Source organism: Mastacembelus armatus, chromosome 10 (assembly GCF_900324485.2).
Source record: "Mastacembelus armatus chromosome 10, fMasArm1.2, whole genome shotgun sequence".
NCBI classification, from domain to species: Eukaryota; Metazoa; Chordata; class Actinopteri; order Synbranchiformes; family Mastacembelidae; genus Mastacembelus; species Mastacembelus armatus.
Genome location: NC_046642.1, coordinates 10,958,097 through 10,979,430, shown reverse-complemented (window position 1 = coordinate 10,979,430; position 21,334 = coordinate 10,958,097). Strand labels below are relative to the sequence as shown.

Here is a 21,334-nt window from a genome sequence, read left to right as displayed (position 1 = left end):
GTAGAACACACGGCAGAGTTACGCAATTCGGAGCGCCTGTTTGCTCACTACAGAGTTCGCTGGACTCTACCCTCTCTGTAGAACGTTTGTCTCACTGGCTATGTGAGACCATTGCGCAGGCTTACTCCGCATTGGGCAGGGAGCCTCCGGTTGGCATCCGTGCACACTACACTAGAGAAGTGTCATCCTCCACAGCTCTCCTGCACGGTTTGTCAGTGGAAGACATTTGCGCGGCGGCCTCATGGGCCTCCCCGTGTTCCTTCGTGCGTTTCTATTTGCGGGATGTTGCAAGCTAATCCCTCTCTCACACTGTCCTGGGAGCCTCCCAGTCGTAATTAGGCTGGCAAGCCCAGGAGGCGTGTTTTGTTACACGGATGTGGCCTGTTCCAGGCATCCGTCTGTTTTCAGCTTTATATGAAGCCAGTGCTTACGCCTCCCACCTGGTGCTTGCTTCGCTTCGGGTCAGGTGGTTACTCGCATTTCCTTTGTTTTTCGGACTCTTCTCCTGGGTGGCCGGGCCCAGTGAGGCATAGAACATTTCTGGTTATCGCTTACCAGAGGGCTGCGCACCAATGAGACAGAATGTTGGTTACGTATTGTAACCCAGGATTCTGTGAATTGGGTGCAGCCCTCTGGGCTGTATGCCACACTCATCCCTTGAGCGGGCTGAAGAAAAGACCGGTTCGTTTCTTAGGGAAGAGCTCACCCAAACCGCCGCCTTATATATGGGAGCTGCAGGCGTGTGGACACTCTGTTCGGGTGAGGGGGGCCCACCCTGGGTGCAGGTGCGAAGAGGGGATATATAGCGATAGCCCAGAGGGCTGCACCCAATTCACAGAATTTTGGGTTACGATACGTAACCAACATTATCCCCATGGTTGAGTTTGCTTGTTTGATGGTAAGGGAAACTATCAGAGGGAATATTTTCACACAGCTAAAACCCAACACAGCTGCTTGATTGAAATATTGTCACTTGACATACCTTAGCTCCCCTGCCACACTACTAAAGCTACCCTGGATGTTCTTTAAGCCAATATACAGTACTCACTCATCCTGAACTATCAATGTGTCAGGCTTCAAAAACCATCTTATGAAAAGCCAGGGTTTCAGTCTTTTGTTCCTGCCCTGTGAATAAATAGACACGAAAAGAAGGTTTTGCGGGTTAAGGTGTGTTAGCCAACATAAATCTTTCTTTATCTCTCACTCTTGCTCTTTCTTTCAGGCACATTAACACCCAGGTGTGTCACTGTTATTGATTGTATACAGCTGACTGGCTTTACTGTTGGCAACTTCTCTGATGCCACATTCTTTACTCTTTATTTAAAACACTGGAACACTTCTGAAGGAAGTACGTCTCTCTCTTACTCCTGTGGTTGTGCTTGCAATAAAATCAAGACTCCACAGCTACTGATCAAATATTGATCATTCTCAACATTCAAATTCAATTTCACTTCTTATAATAGGCTCATAAGAACCCAGAATAGCAGGGAATGGTAGCAGAATATAGAAGCGAATTATTACTTGGCAGCCAAAGTCAAGAAGAAACTGTACTAGAAAGAGAATAGATACATTTCCATCCAGACTCACCTTTACAATCGGTGCTTTGTTATTGTCTGGTAATTAGTCATTTGATAGTCAATCAAGTGGCTGACGCAGTGCAGTGCTGCAAAACTGCAAACACCAGTTGGGGTCTCACTTACTGTACTGCTGATCAACGCACTCCAAGCAACTTGTTTCAAACCATGACTCAAGAAGGAAAGGATGAGCCAGAGTAGCTCTCAGCAATCATCCACTCTGACTGTTTAAAGGGGTAGTTATGTAATTCAGAGAACATCAAACATAGAAATGACCACTTCACTGCTGCCAAAGCTACAACCACAAGCTCTTCTGCAGTATTACCTACTTTTAAGATGCTAAAATCTTCATGTAATGCTATGACTGTATGACTGCATCATAAGTTTTTGTCATTTTCTGAACTGTACCTTGTAATAGAGTGAGGTTTGGTCCTCATACACCTCGTTGTGTTTACTTTTACTTTTAGGGTGAATTACTGTTGCTGCAGTTCATGGTTTTATTCCCACTAGTTCTACCCACACAGGGAATTTACACCCCCCCCCCCCCCCCCCCCCAAGTCAAAGCAGATTATCTGTCAAATGGCATATATCTTTGAATGGAAACTTTATTTGACCTGTCACAAGCGGGTAACATTTCACAGCTCACCCAGTTCGATTTAGTGACAACCTTGGGGGCAGTGTTTGCACTGTGTCCTACCATGAACCCATACCTGTCTGCAGAAAATTATACTGCAGCCAGTCTTGTCACTGGCCTCTTCCATTTGGGCTTGTGCTGTGATTTAATAGAGGTACTGTGTGAAAACAGCCAGAGAGTACTAATGCTTAGCCATCGAGTGTTGTGTGCCCTGCGTTGCTGGCATGTGCATGCACAAACAAACACACACATACTGTCTGTCTTGACGCCCTAACTCTTAATTTATTCCTCTTGGAGAGCTGACATTAATGGACACAGAGGACAAATGCACTTTGGTGCCGCCATCACTCTGTGCGCAGTTCATTTCTTATTAGCTGGGCCAGATTCCATTTTCTCACTCTGAGAGTCACTCTGAGGTCCATGAAACACAATTCATGCAGCCGCTCACCCAGTCAAAATTAAATGATGGCAGCGTGATTCATTAAGTACAGACAAACTAAACAGCACGCAGACCGAAAAAAGTCTTTTGTCTCTGTCTGCATACCAATGCTGTGCCTCTGCTAACAACAACAACAGAATCTCATCACTTATTCATCAAAATGAAATGAGGAGCGATAGCATGGAGAGAACATGCTCCACTGACTCTTAAGCAAATTATTAAAAGAAACTATATGGTTTCCCACCCTGTTTGCACCCATTCAGACCTGTTCTCTTATGTGATGTCAAAGGCAAAAGGGTAGTTTAATTACTGTCAGGAAGAATGGGGCAGCCTAATATTTTCAGGTGAGTTCACATTAATATGCAGTGACTCTTAATGGATGACAGGAAGAGAGCTGAGGGGAAATGAGGACAAATGAGGAGAAGAAGATCGAGAAAGATGGAACTGGAAGGAATTTAGATGAAGTGGCAATCAGCAAAGGCAAAGAAAGACACAGATAATATGAAGAGAAAGTGTGCGAGTCAGAGGGCAACCAGAGGACGACAAAAAGAGGATCTGAGTGGAGTGTCAGTGTGACTACCATTGATCCTTTTTGGCCAAAACAGATGCAGGCACTGTGCGGAAGAAAACGCTCAGCACTAATGCAATTCATCTCAGACAGGGAGTTTAAAACAGAGATTTTATAGAGCGAGAGAAGTATGTGCAAAGTAAGAAATTTCTGAGAGGCTTTGAGCGTGACCTGGATTCCTCTCCTCCTTGTTTGCATCATACTGTATTGGTGCTGAAAATATGATCAAACACGGTGTGAATCAGCTTCCAGTGTGTCAGCACACACAGCAGCGATGCAGCCTTGTTCTCCTGGGGCCCTCTTCAGGGAGTTTTCTTCTCCACAGTCTTAGTAGAGATGCATTGAATTAATGAAACGTAGGATGCTTCCTTCTTGGGAGCCCTCTCTCCTTTCAACAATATTTAGTGTAAGATTGTTAAATCTGTTGCTGTGGGGACATTCAACACTCTTGAAAGCAGTGAGTGAATGACAGGACATTTGAGCATTTGTTATTGAGCTAACACATATCACTATTAAGTATCTTTTCAATGCCACATAGAAGACTGGATATTAATGGGCGGCAGAGAAGGCACAGTGAGACTGTTCAGGGGGAAAAAAGAACATTTCTAAATAACTTTGATATTGATTTGACAGTGATATAGTGACAATTTAAACCAGATTCAAAGAGATTCTATCACAGTTACCAGTTACCTGAATACTGTTCATCTCAATCTCAAAATATGTTTTAAGCTGTTCTAAAAATGTCTCATTAATAAGTCAAATGTTCATTTGGCTCTGATTGTCTGCAGTTTTTCTCGGCTGACCTTTATTCATGTCAATTGTCTTATTACCTATTTTTTTCTCATTTAAGTTACATTACAGTATAAGCCAAAACCCTGGTGTTTCACGGTTTTATAGTCCTAGTTTCATTTGAGACACCATTTTGTAGCAGCATAAGTTGTTGTTTTTTTTTCCCTCTAGTCTTCAAATGGACATCTCAAAGGATCCACACTGACTTTTTTCTTGCCATCATACAAGTTCTGAGCAGATTTCTGTTTAATTCCTAGGGAGACCTCTCTTTACTTGCACTTGAAACTTGGAACATTGTCAGTGTTGAAGTTCTAGATTTTTACGTTTAATATCCCTCTCCTCTGACTTCATCCTGCAGCTTGAAGGATGATCAAATTTTCTGTCTTTCTGTTTCGACTACTTCTTATCCCTGCTCTCTGTATTTGTGCTCACTCAAATGTTTGTTCAGGTAACCCTCCAGAAACAGAGATTGGGTCATGACAAGGCATGTTCAATGACAGCTTTTTAATTAAGGCACACCCTACAATAGAGAACATATCATCCAGACACAGCTAATGTGGAGTAGGCTTTATTTGAGAAAGCAGTCATAGCAGCAGCAGCCAGTGTTTCCATCACTACAAATATGTTGCCAAATGGCAGGAAACTAAATTTGCTTGCTGTTAAGGTTGTAAGTGTGTGTGTGTGTGTGTATTAGGGCTGATGGAAAAAAGAAAGAATCACACCAGACAGATGCCCAGTGGGTTTTAATGATAAGACATGTATGTCGACTGATTAAACAATGAGCTGTAAGTCATTAGACAAGACCTGTCTAGGTTTATGTACATGAAAGCTGATCGCACTGTGTGCAGAATATGAATAAGATGTGTGGAGATGGCTGTAATGCTGCTTAATCCTTTGTATCGGGCCTCATCTCACTACTCTTTACCTTTCTCTTGGAGAATTAGTGAGATTGAACAGTCCACTGGTCTTCTTTGTTTCTGCCGTATTTCTAAAGCCCTGTGCAGTGCCACTTTCAACCATGTACCAGCCCACCACTACATTACGGTGTATAATGGAGTCGGTGAATCAAAACATAAATAATGTAGAAAATGGACAAATGGGCATGAAGTAACTACAATCTTTAATGCAAAGTCATATTCAGTGACCTGCACGCAACTGTAGCTCCAGATTAGGAAAACAGCAGTCTGTGAGTCTTTGAAGGATTTTACAGTAGTATTATCTGATGTTAATAATTATTGGAATAAACAGGTTTCTAATTAGGTGTCAAAATTAGCACTGCAGTTGAGATACTGTCAGCGCTAAATATTAAAGTTTTTGTATTTAACGTAGGAAGGTAAATAAGTTTGCATTTATTTAGAAATTATTATGAGTGATACATACAGTATCAGTTTCAGTTCCTTTAATTTGTCCAGGCATCTGAAGGCATCAGGACACATACTATATGTTGATGAATCTGTCCCATATAAAACCCCAAGAGTCTTGAGCCAATTTTACAATTTCATTTAGTGTTTTAGCATGCTAAAATATGGTAATTAGTACTTAACACAAAGTACAAGGAGTCTGATGGGAATTTTAATTAGTTCCATATGTTTTGGGCCATAAACAAACTGAAATATGGATGTAATAATGAAAATTAGGGATCACCACAGTCATTAAGATAAATTATCCCGCCAGCACGAACACCTCTACCAATATTCATACCAATCCATCCAGTAGTTGCTGAGATATTTTAGTTAGAGGCATTGCCATCCATAATGCCAGCAAATCTTAAAACTCAACTGAAATAGAATTAATTTGTCCCTTCAACAGGAGTGTCTGGGTTTATCTACAAACACATGATTAATCTTATTGATTACAACATCCATGATGATTAATCACTTATTATGTCTCGTTGCTGATTTGAAAAGTTAAAGAAGACAAAAGTTTCAAAGTTAAGTGCACCCTAAAAAAAAGTACATGTGGTTAGCATATATAAGCTCTAATGTGTTCAGTGCCAGTGAAGCATTTCCAGTTATCACCTTTTTTTTGACATAACATCTATGATATATATCTTGCAGTTGCATTTTCTTTTGTACTGTTGCATCTATAAGAAGCCATTTTTCTCTGAGCCCGGTGCCACTCGAGTGTCATAAATCATCAGGATTGGTCCCAGTATCTTATGGACAGCTTCAGACATAAAGCTGTCAGGCTAAATCCTTGCATCTATTTGAGGACATCATGTCTGACTGAAAAAGGCAAAGTTTTGGAGGGGGTGTCAGTGAGAGAGAAATTGAGAAGGTCAGTGAGAAGCAGACAGAATGAGGACCAGTCAGACCTAAACAGAGCAGAAAGTACAGATGACAAAAATGGAGGAGGAGAAGCTGATGGCATTGGAATGAATGCAGAATCGATTCAGTGTGTGTTTGTGTGTGTGTCAACAAGAGGTTAACAGCTGTTCTGATCTGGTCCTTTCCTAACAAAGTTTGGAGTGGTAGTGACTTTGTCTAGAGTGGTTCACCTTACGAACCATGAACTGTTTTATCATCTGTGCTTGTTGTCGATAGTTATTATGCCAGATGTCCACTTTCTGAAATGAATTGGTGCAGCTAAAGGCAGAATAGTATGGTGCACCCAAATAACAATATTAATTAGGATATCTCCAATGCATGATTACTTATAAAATAATCAAACTGAGGTTCACTCCTCGCTTATTATGCTTTTCTTTGAATAATTAATTTGGACAGCAGTATTTTGTAAAACTATATGCAACAATGTTATTATGAAAGCCAGTAGATGCAAATCATATTATTCCACAAACTTTTTGGATTTTATTAAATTTTTACTTTTTTTTTTTTTTAATCTATTTATTAAACCTGTATCATAAATACAAGAGACAGAATAGTCCAACTTTTTTCTCTCTCTTGCCATTATGTCTCCAGTCTTACACCTTCCATGACTGGGATGTGTGGAAACTTTGGGAAAGTTGTGTGCGTTTAAACAATGCTTGTTAAGGCAACATGAGTTGGTAGAGATTTGTAGTTCAAGAAAACAAATTGGGATTTGTCATGTTTTGGGTGGGAGGGTAATTTAGCAGCATTTGCCAGGGTCTGTGATCTTATTATGGTGCTACAGCTGTCAGAGTTTTTGTGACGAGGGCTGAATGAGCATTGCAACATCATTAAAACTCACACTATTCAGTACATTTATCTGGAGTCGACAGATTTTCTCAAAATTACAAATACGATTCCAAAAAACTAATATATAATAATAATACGAAGCGCAATTTTACGCTTGGGATTTTCCATTATGAATACAAATTGACAACCATGACTTTACTGTCAAAAATACATCACGGACTCGCAGGCATTATGTATCGAGCAGAAGATACATCGATTTCACAAACTGCGCATGCAAGAAAATTATATTACAACACAATGTTTAGATACATAATCTATTTACCTGATTTCGGCCCGTCTCTGTTGCACTCTCCTCGTCTGCACATCTTGCCGCCTCCAAGTCAAATGCAGTACGAACGCATGCGCATTGTGTTTCGTATTATTATTATTATTATTATTTTATTTTAGTTTTTTAGTTTTTTGGAAGCGTATTCTCACATAAGAACACGCACTACATATTTTATGGATGATTTGACTCATACGAGAGTTTACAAAACCACATTTTTGTGTACATTTTATTCATTTATGCACAACCTTAGGCCAATATGTATGAATGTTTATTAGTACGCACGTCTTTTTTGACATCAACCTTACCCCATACAATGTTGAATCACAATACAGGCTTTTAGCTCACCTGGTTCACAACATTCTAATGACTGGCACTCTGCTTGGCCACATACATGAGTCACGTCATTATTTGCTGAAACCTCACACAGTGGGTGGTGAACAGCGAGTGTCAGTCATTTGAAGCCAGGAAAAATGTAGCTGCAGTGCTCGTTTTATTAAATTCTCAAGTGATTCAGTACTCACTTCCTCATTATAAAAATATGGGCCTATATGTTTAACCCTGACATATTGGTGAAGCAGAACTCAGCCTAATGACATACAGTATGGGAGTATATGTGTGTGCTCGCTGTAAGCTTTCTGATTAGGGTTTGGAATAACAACTCTTTTGATTTAATGTTTCGGCTGTCAGCCTGCGCTCTGTAGACTACATTTGGCCAGCTACGTTACAGCAAGATGAATGTGTAGCCCAGTGAGAATATACTGTGTATACATGGCCAAGATGAATGACTATGATAAAGTATGTGAGATCTCAGTGACTAAATTTAACAGCAATTCCAATAAGAAATGATAATCCCAGTAACTTTGTTTTAACTATTATCCACTTTAATTCTACAGAAATGTAAAAAAAAAAAAGATCAATTTATTACACTAGCATTTAAAAATTGTACACTTTTTTTTTTTTTTTTTTTTTGTCAAGCTTTTTTTCCTTCTGTCCCTCTCAGACTGTGTTTTCACAGCTGGAAAGTCTTTAACACTGAAAGTGTTTTCAGTCCTGCTGTGGTTGTACTTCACATATTCCAATAATAGATCTATACTTCAACCTGGACTTGGCACTGTTCAGTGCACCTGCAGAGAACCCTGATGAATAGGGAGATGCACAGCAGGTGACAGTGTCTGTTTAGGGAGTGGATAATAATGTCAGAAGCTGGCAAACAATAAACGGGATGAGATTTTGGGTGAGGTGAAAGGGGAGGACGAGGATGGAGATGAAGATTGTTTCTGTAACTCTAAGCTGCCAAGTAGCTCAGTTGTAATTCACACTGATCCTCGATGGCTGCATTTATCCTGCTTAATTACTAACCTGCAGTCATAAGATGGCTCTTTGCAGAATAAATTGTGTGTTGGCATGTGTCTGTGTGTGTTGGCATGTGTCTATCAGTGTGTGTGTGTGTGTGTGTGTGTGAATAATGAGGCTTAAGTGGATTGGCTTGTTGTAATGAGCTTTGTGGAGTGATGAGTGGAACTTGGTTGCTGGGTAAGTAGTTTGGTAGTCTGCAGCATGACAGAAAGTCACAGCCCTGTAAAATGTAAAGATGGGAAACTAATCATAGGGAGATGTAGATTAACCAAACTGAAACAGTGCCAGCCTCTATGAGTCTATGAGTATGATGTTAACTGTGCTGTTTTAAAGGAGACAGAGTCCACAGGTGGTGAAACTATGTAAGCACCCAAAGTCCTATACTAATAACGTTTTGACAGTATAATTGTAAAGATATAAAGGAGACACTGTGGCAATAAAACTGAAATCAACTATTTATTTGTAAGTTTACAGAACAATTTGTATTTCACTCTCATAAAATTATTTAGAAGCACTTTCATACCCAAAATAAACAGACTTTAACTTTATCACTTCTCAGTTATTGTAAGCATTTAAATGGATTCACTCTCATGAACATACAGATGTGCTTTTTTTTTTTTTTTCTTAATTTCATCATCCCAAGGCTAGTAGTGTGACCTTGGTTTTGAAAGTAATCTTTGCATAACCTTAATATTTCCACACCCAGTCAGGGCTTTTAAAGGGCCTGTTCTCATAATGCATTTTTTGCTATATTACTGTATGAGGGTTGCCAGTTCAGCAGTACTCAATAAAACAGAATCTAATGAAGCAGTTAAGCCAGTAATGTTATTGAAATTTCTAAGATAAGATAAACTTTATTATGTTCTGGACTAAATTTGTAATTTTTCTCATAGTTGAAATTGGCTCCCACAGACAAATATAGTGGTTACTCCCAACATCTCTCCGGAGGAGTTGAGCTGATAGTACAAACCTGTGTGAGCACAACTTTGTGGCAGCTTTATCTTAGATGCTACATGGGAACTTATTACATTCTGAGATCAATGCACAGTAACACAGTATTACGTTTGTATCTGGAAATCCGGATAAAGTGCAACTCCTCGAGCAGACAAAGCGGTGATAAGGTTTCCGTGAGTGTGCAGTGTGCAATGTGGACCCATCAATCATAGCACCCAGTGAAGAGTTTTGTTTTTTGTTTTTTTTTTTTTTCATGTGTTTGCATTTGGACACCTTTAGATTAAATTTGCTGGTGAAACAGCAATCAAAGCCAACTCAGTAGTAAACCATCTGTCTGTCTGAATGTAGCCGTGCTGTGACAGGTCAAATGTCCCTGGAAGAAAAATATTGCAGGTTAGGTTTTCTGCTCTCTTCAGTGCCTCTGCAGTGAAATTGCAGCAGGACATCTGAACTTTTTTCATTTGAGCCCCTGCCTTGGCTGTTTCAGAAGCTTCTGGTGTATTCATAATTGTATTTTACAGTTGGCAGACCTTTTAGTAGTGGTTCAACACTGCAATTCAGCAAGAACCCTTAGTGTTTCAGTAACACCCACCCACCCACACACGTTTGAAGTTGGCTGTTCATTTAGTGTTGGTCTGAAATGGTGAACTGATGATGAGTTGCCTTGGCAACTTTGGTTCTGAAATAATCACAGAATCTATTAAATTGGCAAAGAGTAAGCAAATTCTGTCAGTGAATTAATGAGTCTACTCAGAGCCTTTTTGGCTGCTTTTTAATCAATAATCAATAACAATCCTTAACCTATTTCTTATTCGTAATGACCGAAAATAACATGTTTTAAAAATAAGTGATATATTATAAATTCTATACAACATTTGTTTTCTGCATATTATGCTCTTTAGGCTTTCCCTCAAGCAAGAAACAGGCACATTTTAGACAAACAAAAAATGAAATTCAGTCTGCAGTCCACAATGTAGAATGTAAATCATATGTCACCCACAATACCCACTAAATAAGTCACTGTGGACACATGAGTTTATCAGTCATATGTATTCCTAGTTTTTTTCCCACTGGATGAATGTGTGCTTTGTAATGTAAAATAATTTATGGTCTAACCTAATTAAAGAGTGAGGAATTTCTTATCTGGATTTTAATCCTGGTGCACATCTTGCTGTAGGCATCTTTTCTGATTGTGCAGTAGCTATGCATAAGGGCATCCAAAAAACAAATGACATGATCTGTTTGTGATGATATGAATCCTGGCTGCCAATCTAAAAATCTTACAAGTCACCTTTACATGCTTAGCAAGGGAAAGAGCAACAATCCAAGGCAGTCATGTTGTTTTTGTTTTCACAAAAACAGACAAGCATGACACAGTATGGCTGGATTAGAGTGATTCACTCTTCTTGATTAAGATGCAAACATGTCTGTGAGTGTGCTTGAATTTGTAGTTGACAACGAGAAAACCTGTGAGGATTTCTTCATTTATGTCACATGTTTACTTGCTTCTCTCTGTAGGTGAACACAGCCATGCATGAAGCTAAGCTGGTGGAGGAGTGTGATGAGCTGGTGGAGATCATCCGCCAGAGAAAACAGGTCATCGCTGTGAAGATCAAAGAGTCCAAGGTAAAATAGTCCCAGGATGACTTTACCTTTTCACTTTCAGCTCTGGCCTGAGACTTTAGACTCCTTGAATATATAAATGTGGCAATTAAGAGGCAAAAGAATGAAGTGCATAAAACAGGGTAATAGTCTTGACATTACATTAGCTACCACGTTAGCAAGGGGTCAAGCTAATATTTACAAGACAAGTGAGGAACTAGAGAGAGAACAGCAACGGGTGCTCCCACATACAGGCAGCTTCCCTATGTGTATGGAGGAATAAATGTTATGAACTTGCCACAGCTTTTTCAAAGAGAATACAGGGTTTACTTTACAGACTATATGTGTGTGATGGGTGGGTGTGTACATGTGACCATGTGTATATGACTGGTTCTGTCCTTTTACGAGCACCTAGGGTTTCAGGACAGAGGCAAAACTCTGAATGTCACTCTCCCAGGTAAAGTTTTAAGTACTTGTGGAGGATTCTCTGAGGAAGCAAAAGAATTTTGTCAAGAGATGCACACAAGGACTGAAGCACTGTAGGTGCGTGTGTGGGTGTGCGTGTGCATGTGCGTGTGTCTGTGTCTGTGTCTGTGTGAAAGAGAAGCAAGTACGTCCGCAGTGATTGTAGACAAAGAGCAAGTCTTGTTCTCCAGAGAGTCTGGCTTTATAAAAGGTTGTCTAGCAGAGGGTTAGAGGAGTGAAATGCAGGAGGCGGAGGGAGGAAGGAACACGGACAGGAGGGGGCTGATGTCATCTTGCAGATGATGTCTTAATATCTGTGGCTGTTTAATGGTCAAAGAAGATTAATCACCTGGAGTTATTCAAATAATCGCAGATGGGTTGAAATAGATGTTGGCCAGAGAGGAGAGGAGAAGAGTCGTTGCATTCATTTAAACAAATATCAGTGCTGTATTTTTTTTGTTTTTGTCTTAAGGACAGTGTCAGAAAGGACAATATTCAGAGATGACTCTGCAACGGAATAACAGGATTATGCAGGTTTCATCGTGGTGAGCAGAGCTGTGCAAGGTGCTCCCATTCCCTCTTTCACCTCCTCTTAACAAGCTCAGTCTCTCTCTAAGGAGACTAAGCAGTCATGCCTAATCTGTCCCTGCACAAACACATTATTCCCATGGCTCATATATGTGTGTGTGTGTGTGTGTTTATCATATTACTGCCTGTTTTTCAAGCATCTTCTGTGCCTCTCTCTCTACATTCAATTTCCTATCAGCGTTTTTACCATGGCTATGACCTTTCTTAGTCTTTGACAAGTCGTGTTTTTACACTCAAACTGCTTTCCCTTCCATAACCTGACTATGTAACCAAATGGCTTATTTAGCGTCTGCTTCTGTAATGGATCTTATTAACTACCTATCTACTATATGAAGTTAGCAAATATTTGAATATTATATTAAATTATTATATTAATATTTTAAGCTAACAAAGTAGAGACTAAAATAAACTCAAATATACAGTAAGTGTAAAAACAAACTGTAACCTAACCTGTATAACCTAAGTTAACCAAGTCTGTTTCTATGGCTGTGTCTGAAATAACTCAGGCTGTTGGGCTGTAGTGCATAACTTAGTAAAACATAAATATTTTTACTGTTTTCAGTGGAAAAACAGCTGAAATAATGTTACAGTTACTAAATCAAGGGATCTTATGCTACGATATGCTACGATACTACATTGCCTTAATGCTGCTAATGTTAGTCTTTGATGGTGCTGACATCTGTAAAGTAATGATCAATGTTACACATTACTTTTGCAGCTGAGCATTTAGTTATGTATTATTTTATGCATAATGAGTAATTATGAGAATATAATTCAACTCAGTTGTTTACCCAGTAGTGGGCAGTAACTTGAGATTGCATTGTGGGATTGTTATCAAAGTGTACATGCTGTATTTTTATTCCCCCGTGGGAAGGCCTCGGTATAGTGGATAGATTCACACGCTTAACATTCAGACACTCAATTAAAATGGAAGACTAAAAAGTGCAAAATGAGAATGCAGACAGAGCAATAATATTAACACAAGGCAAATGATATAACTGAGTGACATTGGTTATTTTGGTTGCAGATAGGAAAATGCAAATGTTAGTGCTCAAAATCTTACATTTAATGCCAACAGCAAAACATTCTAATAACATTTTTGTAATTTAGTAACTAATGAGGTCCAGTATACACTGTCATTTGACCAACTCCAAACCAAATATTTAAAAAAGATGCAGCCTCAAAAACAGGTTTCAGCCTTATTTCATAATTCCCTGTGGTTCTGAAGAACAAGCTATAATAATAACGTCTGGCTAGGATTTAAAAAAAAACTGTTCCATTTCAACTTCTTTAGAGGTGAGACGCACACACACACCATGCCATGCCATATTGTCCATTATTCTGAGATAGATGGCGTAATCATCTCTAAAATTGCTGTGTGCAGCATATGTTGCCAAAATAATAACCCATCCATTAAGCCTGACTCACTTCTCCTCTCTTTGCAGTCAACAACCTGCTCAAATGTCGTTTATAGTGATAACAGATTATGGTGGTCTTAGCAAAAGAGCAGCTACGATGTCAATTGAAAACCCCATTAAGTCGCCAGCTTAGAGAGGCTTCTAAGCAGGAGCAGCTTTTCTAGCAGTAGAAAGCGAGTGCACATTAGGTACTGTTCTGAATTTTTTGAGACTTTTTGATGACACGCTCTTAACCGATTGCCACCCAGTGTTTTCTTTCCTGAATTCTTATTTGCATAATACAAACCCTGCAAGCAAAAATGTGTCACTGAAAATATAAATGACTAATCCTTTAAGGGCACATATAATTATAGATGGCGTTTCTGCTCCTTTAAGTTTCATTTGGTGTTAAGAGAGTTGGGTTGTTAGCTGTTCACTGAAAGTATGTTGTTTCAAACAATGAAGTGACTTTACTTTACTTTACTCTATCCCATTTAAAATTTCTGCAACTCACCTTTCATTGACAGCTCAAGGGGATGGTTTCATCAAACAATGTTTATTTGCAGAATTAGGATACAAGCCATAATCAAGATAAATAATTACTTATATTTCAAATAGCATAGCATAGCTGGTTGTTTTTTATACTCAGTCAGAAATGATACTACCATACAGCCATTCACACATTACATTTAAAAGCCTCCTGTGTTATAAAGCCCTGCGTATGTGTCTGATCCCTGACTGACCTGCCTCTTTATGCACACAGCACTTTTTTTGTGATGAAGATGAATGTGATTATTTGTGGACCAAAATCTTCCCTTGTTTTTAAAGACAGTGTGGTCTTCTAGCTCTTTGCTGTTACAGCTGAAAGACGCACATCAAGCATATGGAGATAGATAAGTGTTTACAAGGCTGAAGTAGGCCTATCTCTGGTTTGGCTGAGTAATCCAGGAGTAATCCAGTCTGCAAAAACAAGTTTTTAGCAATGGTCTGCAAATCTTTTTTTTTTTCAGTGTTTTGCTCTTTCATAGACAAAAATAGACACATGCAATTTAAAACAGAATAGCACTCTGATAGTGTATGATATCAGATAATAATGCATCGTGCTCTCTTGACCTCCCAACATTCTGTTACGCGAGACGGCCATAAGGTCAGCATGAGAATAAAGAGCCAGTGGGCTTGCTTCAACTCTGACCCCATAATCAGTGCTCTGTCCCCTTTGCTTCATTCTTTGTGTCTTCCTGTCTCCAAATCTTCCTGTCCACGCCTGTGCATGTGTCTGCTTCACTGTACGTGTGACCTGCGTCTACATGTAACCATTAGATTAACTAGTGCGTGATTTACAGCCGTTAGACCTGGGGTTGACAGTTGTCACATCTGTGATATCTTTTGCGGGAGCAGGGGTTAAATGTTTGGTCAAAATAACAGTGAAAACTGTTTTTCCTCCTTTTATTCACACGTAAGCAGTGGTGATGTCTTTTGCTTACTATTTTTGCAAGTAAAATTAATTTCCCATACTTCAAGAATTCCTCCGACAACAAAATCTCTGATCAGTGTCCAACACATTCAGTATCCAAGGTTTCTGCGGAGGGTTTGTTTTTGTTTTTGTGTTGTTATTTTACACTAACAAAACTTCAGCTCCCATTAGTCTGCAATATGGCAACTTGTTGGTTTCACCTAGCAGGAATCGTCCCAGGGGGTGCTACCAGTGCTGACTTTGTATCAGCAATTTAGAGCAATTTTGGCAGGAAAGATTTATTATATTTTCTGGATGTGTTGAGCAGAATGTATCTGTGTATTAGTGACTGTCACAGGGATAAGTAAATGTACCTCATACTGAAATCATCACACACTAGTTGAGATGCCTTTGGGGGCAAAGGGAGCTCTGAGGCACTTTACCCTGAATTTGTGCAGTGGAGAGAGCAGCTGTTGGCACAGAAGAAGAGCGTAAAAGATCAATAAAACCAGAGAGCTGCTTTTCTTAGACTTTTAGAAGTGGTGATGAAAGACGGTGTGTGGCCCAGAATCCCTCCATAGCAAAAGAATACGGTGGTTATATTTCTGAAACTTTGACTAGACCACGTAATATTAAGTTGGTATTGTGTTCTCTGTTCTCATTATAAGAGAAAAATTGAACAGTCTGCTTGCGAAAACAGTGAAGTATTCCTTCAAAGCTCAAATCGAACGGATGAATATAAATCAGTGTGCCGCAGCACTGCAACCTGTACCGTGTTTGTGTTTGTTTCAGGTGATGAAACTGCGAAAGTTGGCTCAGCAGATTGCAAACTGTCGCCAGTGTCTGGAGCGCTCCAGCGCCCTCATCACCCAAGCCGAACAGAGCCTGAAGGAGAATGATCATGCCCGCTTCCTCCAGACTGCTCGAAACGTAGCAGAAAGGTGGGTGATGTAGTGCATGGACACACACATCTGCTGACACCCAGTGAGGTAGAACAAGTGATGAAGTGGGCTCTTTGCATGGCTGATTGGAGGTCATAATATTGTTTCCTTTTTTCAGCTATGAATTATAGATTAGAATCCTGGTCAAGGCAGATATTAATGCTGTTTTACAAGCTAGTCAGAATCAGTCGCCAAAGGACTTAAAACAGGAGGCACACAATAAATGTATTAGTGAGTCTTTCTTTATATCTGCCCTTTGTAGTGATTTTATGATGTGATTAGTATTATTATTTATTTAGTTTTTTTTTCTGAATAGTCTGTTGTCTCCTGTTTCAAGTCACACAATAAAAAAGTTTTTAATGTATTTGACGACATGAATTTTTTTTTTTTTTTTTTTTTTTTTATTAATCAAAATCCATGCCCCTGAGTTCCTTTTTTGTATAAATATTTTCCATCTACAAAATCCAATTCTAGAGCAAGGCTGGTGAAATCAGCATTATAGCAAACCTCTCTAGCTCCTGTGATCAGTGTCAAGCCTCTGTTGAAAATCATCTGTCATTTAAGCGCTGGCTCTGTAGTTTCTCTTTCCACCTGCATACTTCTGTAATTCTTGCATCCCTTTCTCCCTTTCTGCAGGCCAGCAGATTTCTCGCTCTGTCTCTTGCACAAAGACATTTGTGAAATCTGGAGCTAGCATAGCAGCTTTTTTTTTGGTGCACACTTTGCTATATTCCAGCACCTGGCTAGGTGCTTTATTGACAGACTGGTTTCTCTTCACTGAGGAACAAAGGTCTGAAGGACTGAAGGTCTGTCCTCCACTCCTCTCTGGTCTGTTCTGTAATCCTGCCAGCACTGTGGCTCAGGCTGGCTCCTGGCACACACTTCTCACTTATGCCCGAAGCAGAAATAGGCATGTTTTCGCAAGGCTATGCAAAGTGCAGGTTATCTGTGTTTTAATACCATTCTGCATTAACAGATACAGTAACCCTGAGGTAGAGACACTTCAGTTTAATCCATTTTCTGTATCATGTATATTCTGTTCTTTTCTATTTTCTTTTTCTCACACTTTTTTCTTGTCTACCACTTCTCATCTCTTGTCACCTCACTTCCTTCACCTTTCTCCACACATTTTCCATCTCAACATCACCTTTCATCTTCTCTTGCTCCTCCATTCTTTTCCTCTCATCACCTCATCCAACTTCCTGCCCCCTCCCTCACTTTTCTGCTATTCTCCTGACATTTACTTTTTCCACATGCCTCTCCTGACCACACGGCAGGGTTGCCATGGCAACAGCCTCATCCCAGGTACTCATCCCTGACGTCAACCTGAACGAGGCGTTTGATAACTTTGCCCTGGATTTCTCACGAGAGAAGAAGATTTTGGAAGGACTAGATTACCTAACAGGTGAGAGTTGTGTCTGTACAGCTCAGTGGGTACTGCTGTCATCATGGGAAAACCTTTAGACTCCTTGGCATATGAAGCCCACTGGATAACATTCACATACAGTATTACATATTTGTAAAATATGTAACATATAATATTTATAAAAATATTTACAATTACTTCTCTCCTACTTTAAAATGTGACTGGATGTAAGTTTTATTTTCATTATGAATTATGTTGTCTTTTCCTTCACATGTAGCTCCCAACCCGCCATCCATAAGAGACGAACTGTGCACCGCCTCTCATGACACCATCACTGTTCACTGGACGTCAGAGGATGAGTTCAGCGTCACCTCCTACGAGCTGCAGTACACCATCTACACTGGCCAGACAAATTTCATCAGTAAGTCATGTACACACACACACACACACACACACACACACACACACACACACACACCTACAGAGGTGTGATAATACAGAAAAATAGATCTGTACTGCAGATGGCAAGCAATCATTTATTTGAGCCCAGAAGGAAGTTTGCATTCACACAATTTGGGATGCATTTCAGTAATAGCCAGGGGTGAATAGAATTTTTTTCAAATTAAAGTTTGGCCAGGAGGGATCAAAAACCTTGTTGACCTGTGTTTTAAGTTTAATTAGATGTAGAATTGTTCAGAATTGTTTTAATGTGGTTAACAAAAAAAAGGAATTCACACATGCATCTGTTTAAAGCTTTTAAAGCAACATCTGGTAATAACGTTGATAGTTGCTGTATCAAAACAACAAAAACAAATCTTTGGCATCTATTGTGTATTATGATCTTTGTTGCCTTTAGTCAGCACAGATATGGGATAGGTTTTATTAGTTGTATTTATAATATATGACAGATACGTATTACGTCTCTGTCATACACATATCTGCTCCTAAATACACTGGCGCACAATCCAAAGAAAATACAAACACATCTCACAATAGTCTCTGACATCTCTGCAGTTAGATAAATAAACTGGAGAACCACTACACTTCCAGAACTCTTCAATCTTATTTTCAGTCTTCACCCTTGTAAACTAGCTACTAGATTTTCTGTCCAGCTTTAGTCTTTGTTGTTGCCCTCCATGCTTGTATTTATAAAGCAACAAAGCTGAGTTATCAAGAATACGTGTTATAAAAATAGGACATACAGTGCATAACACAAGGGGATTTACATTTTGTATCCGGTTGTTGTTTAAGCAGCGTGAATCACTGCTCTCTTTCAGCCTAACCCCATTTCTGCTGATACCATACCGGCCGTCTCATATTTGTTTCATATTCTCTCTTGTTGAGTATGTATGTAGTTGAGCTGTGCCATACAGAGCTGCAGTCCTATTGCAGTTCTTAAAGAGTTAGTAGTTAATTTAATTAGATTGTGGATCCAATATCACCACCATGTGGCAGCAACCACTGATGTGTTGGTTGATAACTGGAGAGCATGAGAAAATTTAAGAAAGTCTCACCATATTTTCTGTGTTATTCCAGAATGACCTACATTTACTTTCCCATAATTGGTTGGAAAATTCACACTGTTGAGTTGGAGGCAAATTTAAATGACCCATGTACATCTTATCACTGAGGAATCCTACAAATTTGAATGACTTATTGCCAAAAACATTATAATGCTAGAATGGAATTAAAATGGCATGGGTGTTACTCTGTTTAAAGGTTAATGTGTATTATTTAGAGCATTGAGCAGAAATGAAATATATTATTCCTAAACATTTTGTCATTAGTGTGTAATCACTGGAAAATACCAACCAATGCATTTTCTTAATCTCAAAATTGGACTTTTAAACCTACATAGGGAGCAGGTCTCCTTTTACAGAGGCAGCCATGGTGTGCTCCATGTTTCTACAGTAGCCCAGAAAGGACAAATTAGACAGAGAATCACATTTTATTTTAAAGGTGACAGCCATTATACCCTCCCTCATGGCTGGAATTGGGTGGGTGTTGGGTGGGGAGTGCTTAGAAGGTTACTGCACTTTGCACTCTGCATTCTCACCACTAGATGACACAAAATCATTCACGTTTTACTCTTTGCACCTTTAAAAGTTTGCAAAATCCCCATTCAAAGTTCTAATTGGTATTTCTCTATTGTCTACTACTACATAAATGAGGGGAAAGAAAGACCACTGTGGAAAAGGAGAGGTACAGGTGAAAACCTGAGTGGATAATGGTTACATAGGGGAGAAGAAAATTACCACTTACTGATATGTGGAGGATGTGATGGACATAGTCGTGCACATTCAAGCACGTACACACACACACACACACACACCTGTGCCTCTCCACTTTTTTCCTGTTTGATCCCCTCATCTTCTCCTCTGTGTAGTCTGACATTCCTCCATCTAACCATGCATCTCAAGTGCCTCAACCATTTGAAACATCAGGATACATTTCAGCTGTGATACACACGAATGACTCAGATATTCAGCAGCATGCTGCCACAGAGTCCTCAGAGATTCACAGCAGAAACTGAGAGAGAAACCCATTTAGCCTGCCATACCACTTGAGTTTTTACCATGGCATTTTTCTCAAACATTCCAAGTGGCTAAATGCTCCCACTTGAGTGTCAGCCTGTCTCTCTCTTTTTCTCTCGCCTGGCCTCATCCGCAGCCTTGGCACTCCCATGAGGAGGGGGATGGGGGCTTTAGGTGAACCCTGTCTCTGCAGGATCATCCAAGCAGAGCAGCAGAAATAGAATCACCAAGTATGACCAAATACCACAGAGAAATGTAAGCAGTGTCAAAAAGCCAAATATGACTGCAAGTAAAGATGTCTGCACTGTAATTGTGTGGCTGCTATCTGTGACCCTTTGCAGGTTGCAAGAGTCTAGTGTTGACCTGTTTGCTTATCTGCTGGCTGACATCTCCAACTACCCATTTATATCTTACACCCACACTTCTGTAAATATCTGCTTCTATTTGTACTTTGTGTTCATGCAAAATCAACCTTCTGTCCTTTACGTTATACACACTCTCAGACATATTGTAGTCTCTTTTATTATATGGTATTGATTTCTATAATGAAGATCAAGAAAGATGACAAGAATAGAGAAAACAATTTAAAAAATATCAGACTCTAAGTGCTAAATTGATCTACAAAAAAAACAGTAGGCAGTTTCCATTTGAGCCTCCAGTGTTGACTCAGACTCTCTTGAGGTCAGACTGTAACGCTGCTGTAAACACATATTTAATCCAGTGCTTGGACAAATCTAAGAGTCACTTTCAGCATGTCTGTTCACTTTGGTGGTCTTAATGTTTATGCATTCAAAATATAGTCATTTTAAAGGAATAGTTCATCCACTTCTTTCTATCGTTAGTTTGTTCATTTTTCTGGAATCTCTGCATGTAAACCACACTAGCAATACCTTCCTGTAGTCTCACCATGCTACTTCTATTCATGTATATTCATAAGCTCTGTGGTGAAGTTATTAATATGATTATCACAGGTAAAAGGCAGAATCACAGTGGTCAATATGACAGCCTAGGGTTAAATAAAACCTCTCTGACTCTGTATCACAACAGGTAATCTGTCAAAGTATCAGCAGGATGAGTCTTTGTAGTTCGAGCTTGATGAAATGTTGATAAGGTTGAAGAACGATCGTCAAACAGTAAACACAGCAAAGTTATGTAGAGGCACCAGGGTATGGTGAACTTGCTTTTATCAATGCACGACTGCAAACACACAAACACTAAGTTGAATATGAA

At 39.5% G+C, this 21,334-nt stretch overlaps 1 protein-coding gene across 8 annotated transcripts in view; it reads left to right on the top strand.

Moving 5' to 3' along the window:
• The window catches only part of mid2 (midline 2), a 126,502-nt gene that overhangs the window by 87,910 nt on the left and 17,258 nt on the right, over positions 1 to 21,334 (top strand). For all 8 annotated transcript variants that reach the window (XM_026330368.1, XM_026330369.1, XM_026330371.1 and 5 more), the window contains 4 exons: positions 11,277 to 11,384; positions 16,056 to 16,204; positions 17,482 to 17,609; positions 17,848 to 17,991. In XM_026330368.1, the coding sequence (XP_026186153.1) occupies positions 11,277 to 11,384; positions 16,056 to 16,204; positions 17,482 to 17,609; positions 17,848 to 17,991 (529 nt within the window). The remainder of the gene's footprint in view (positions 1 to 11,276; positions 11,385 to 16,055; positions 16,205 to 17,481; positions 17,610 to 17,847; positions 17,992 to 21,334) is intronic.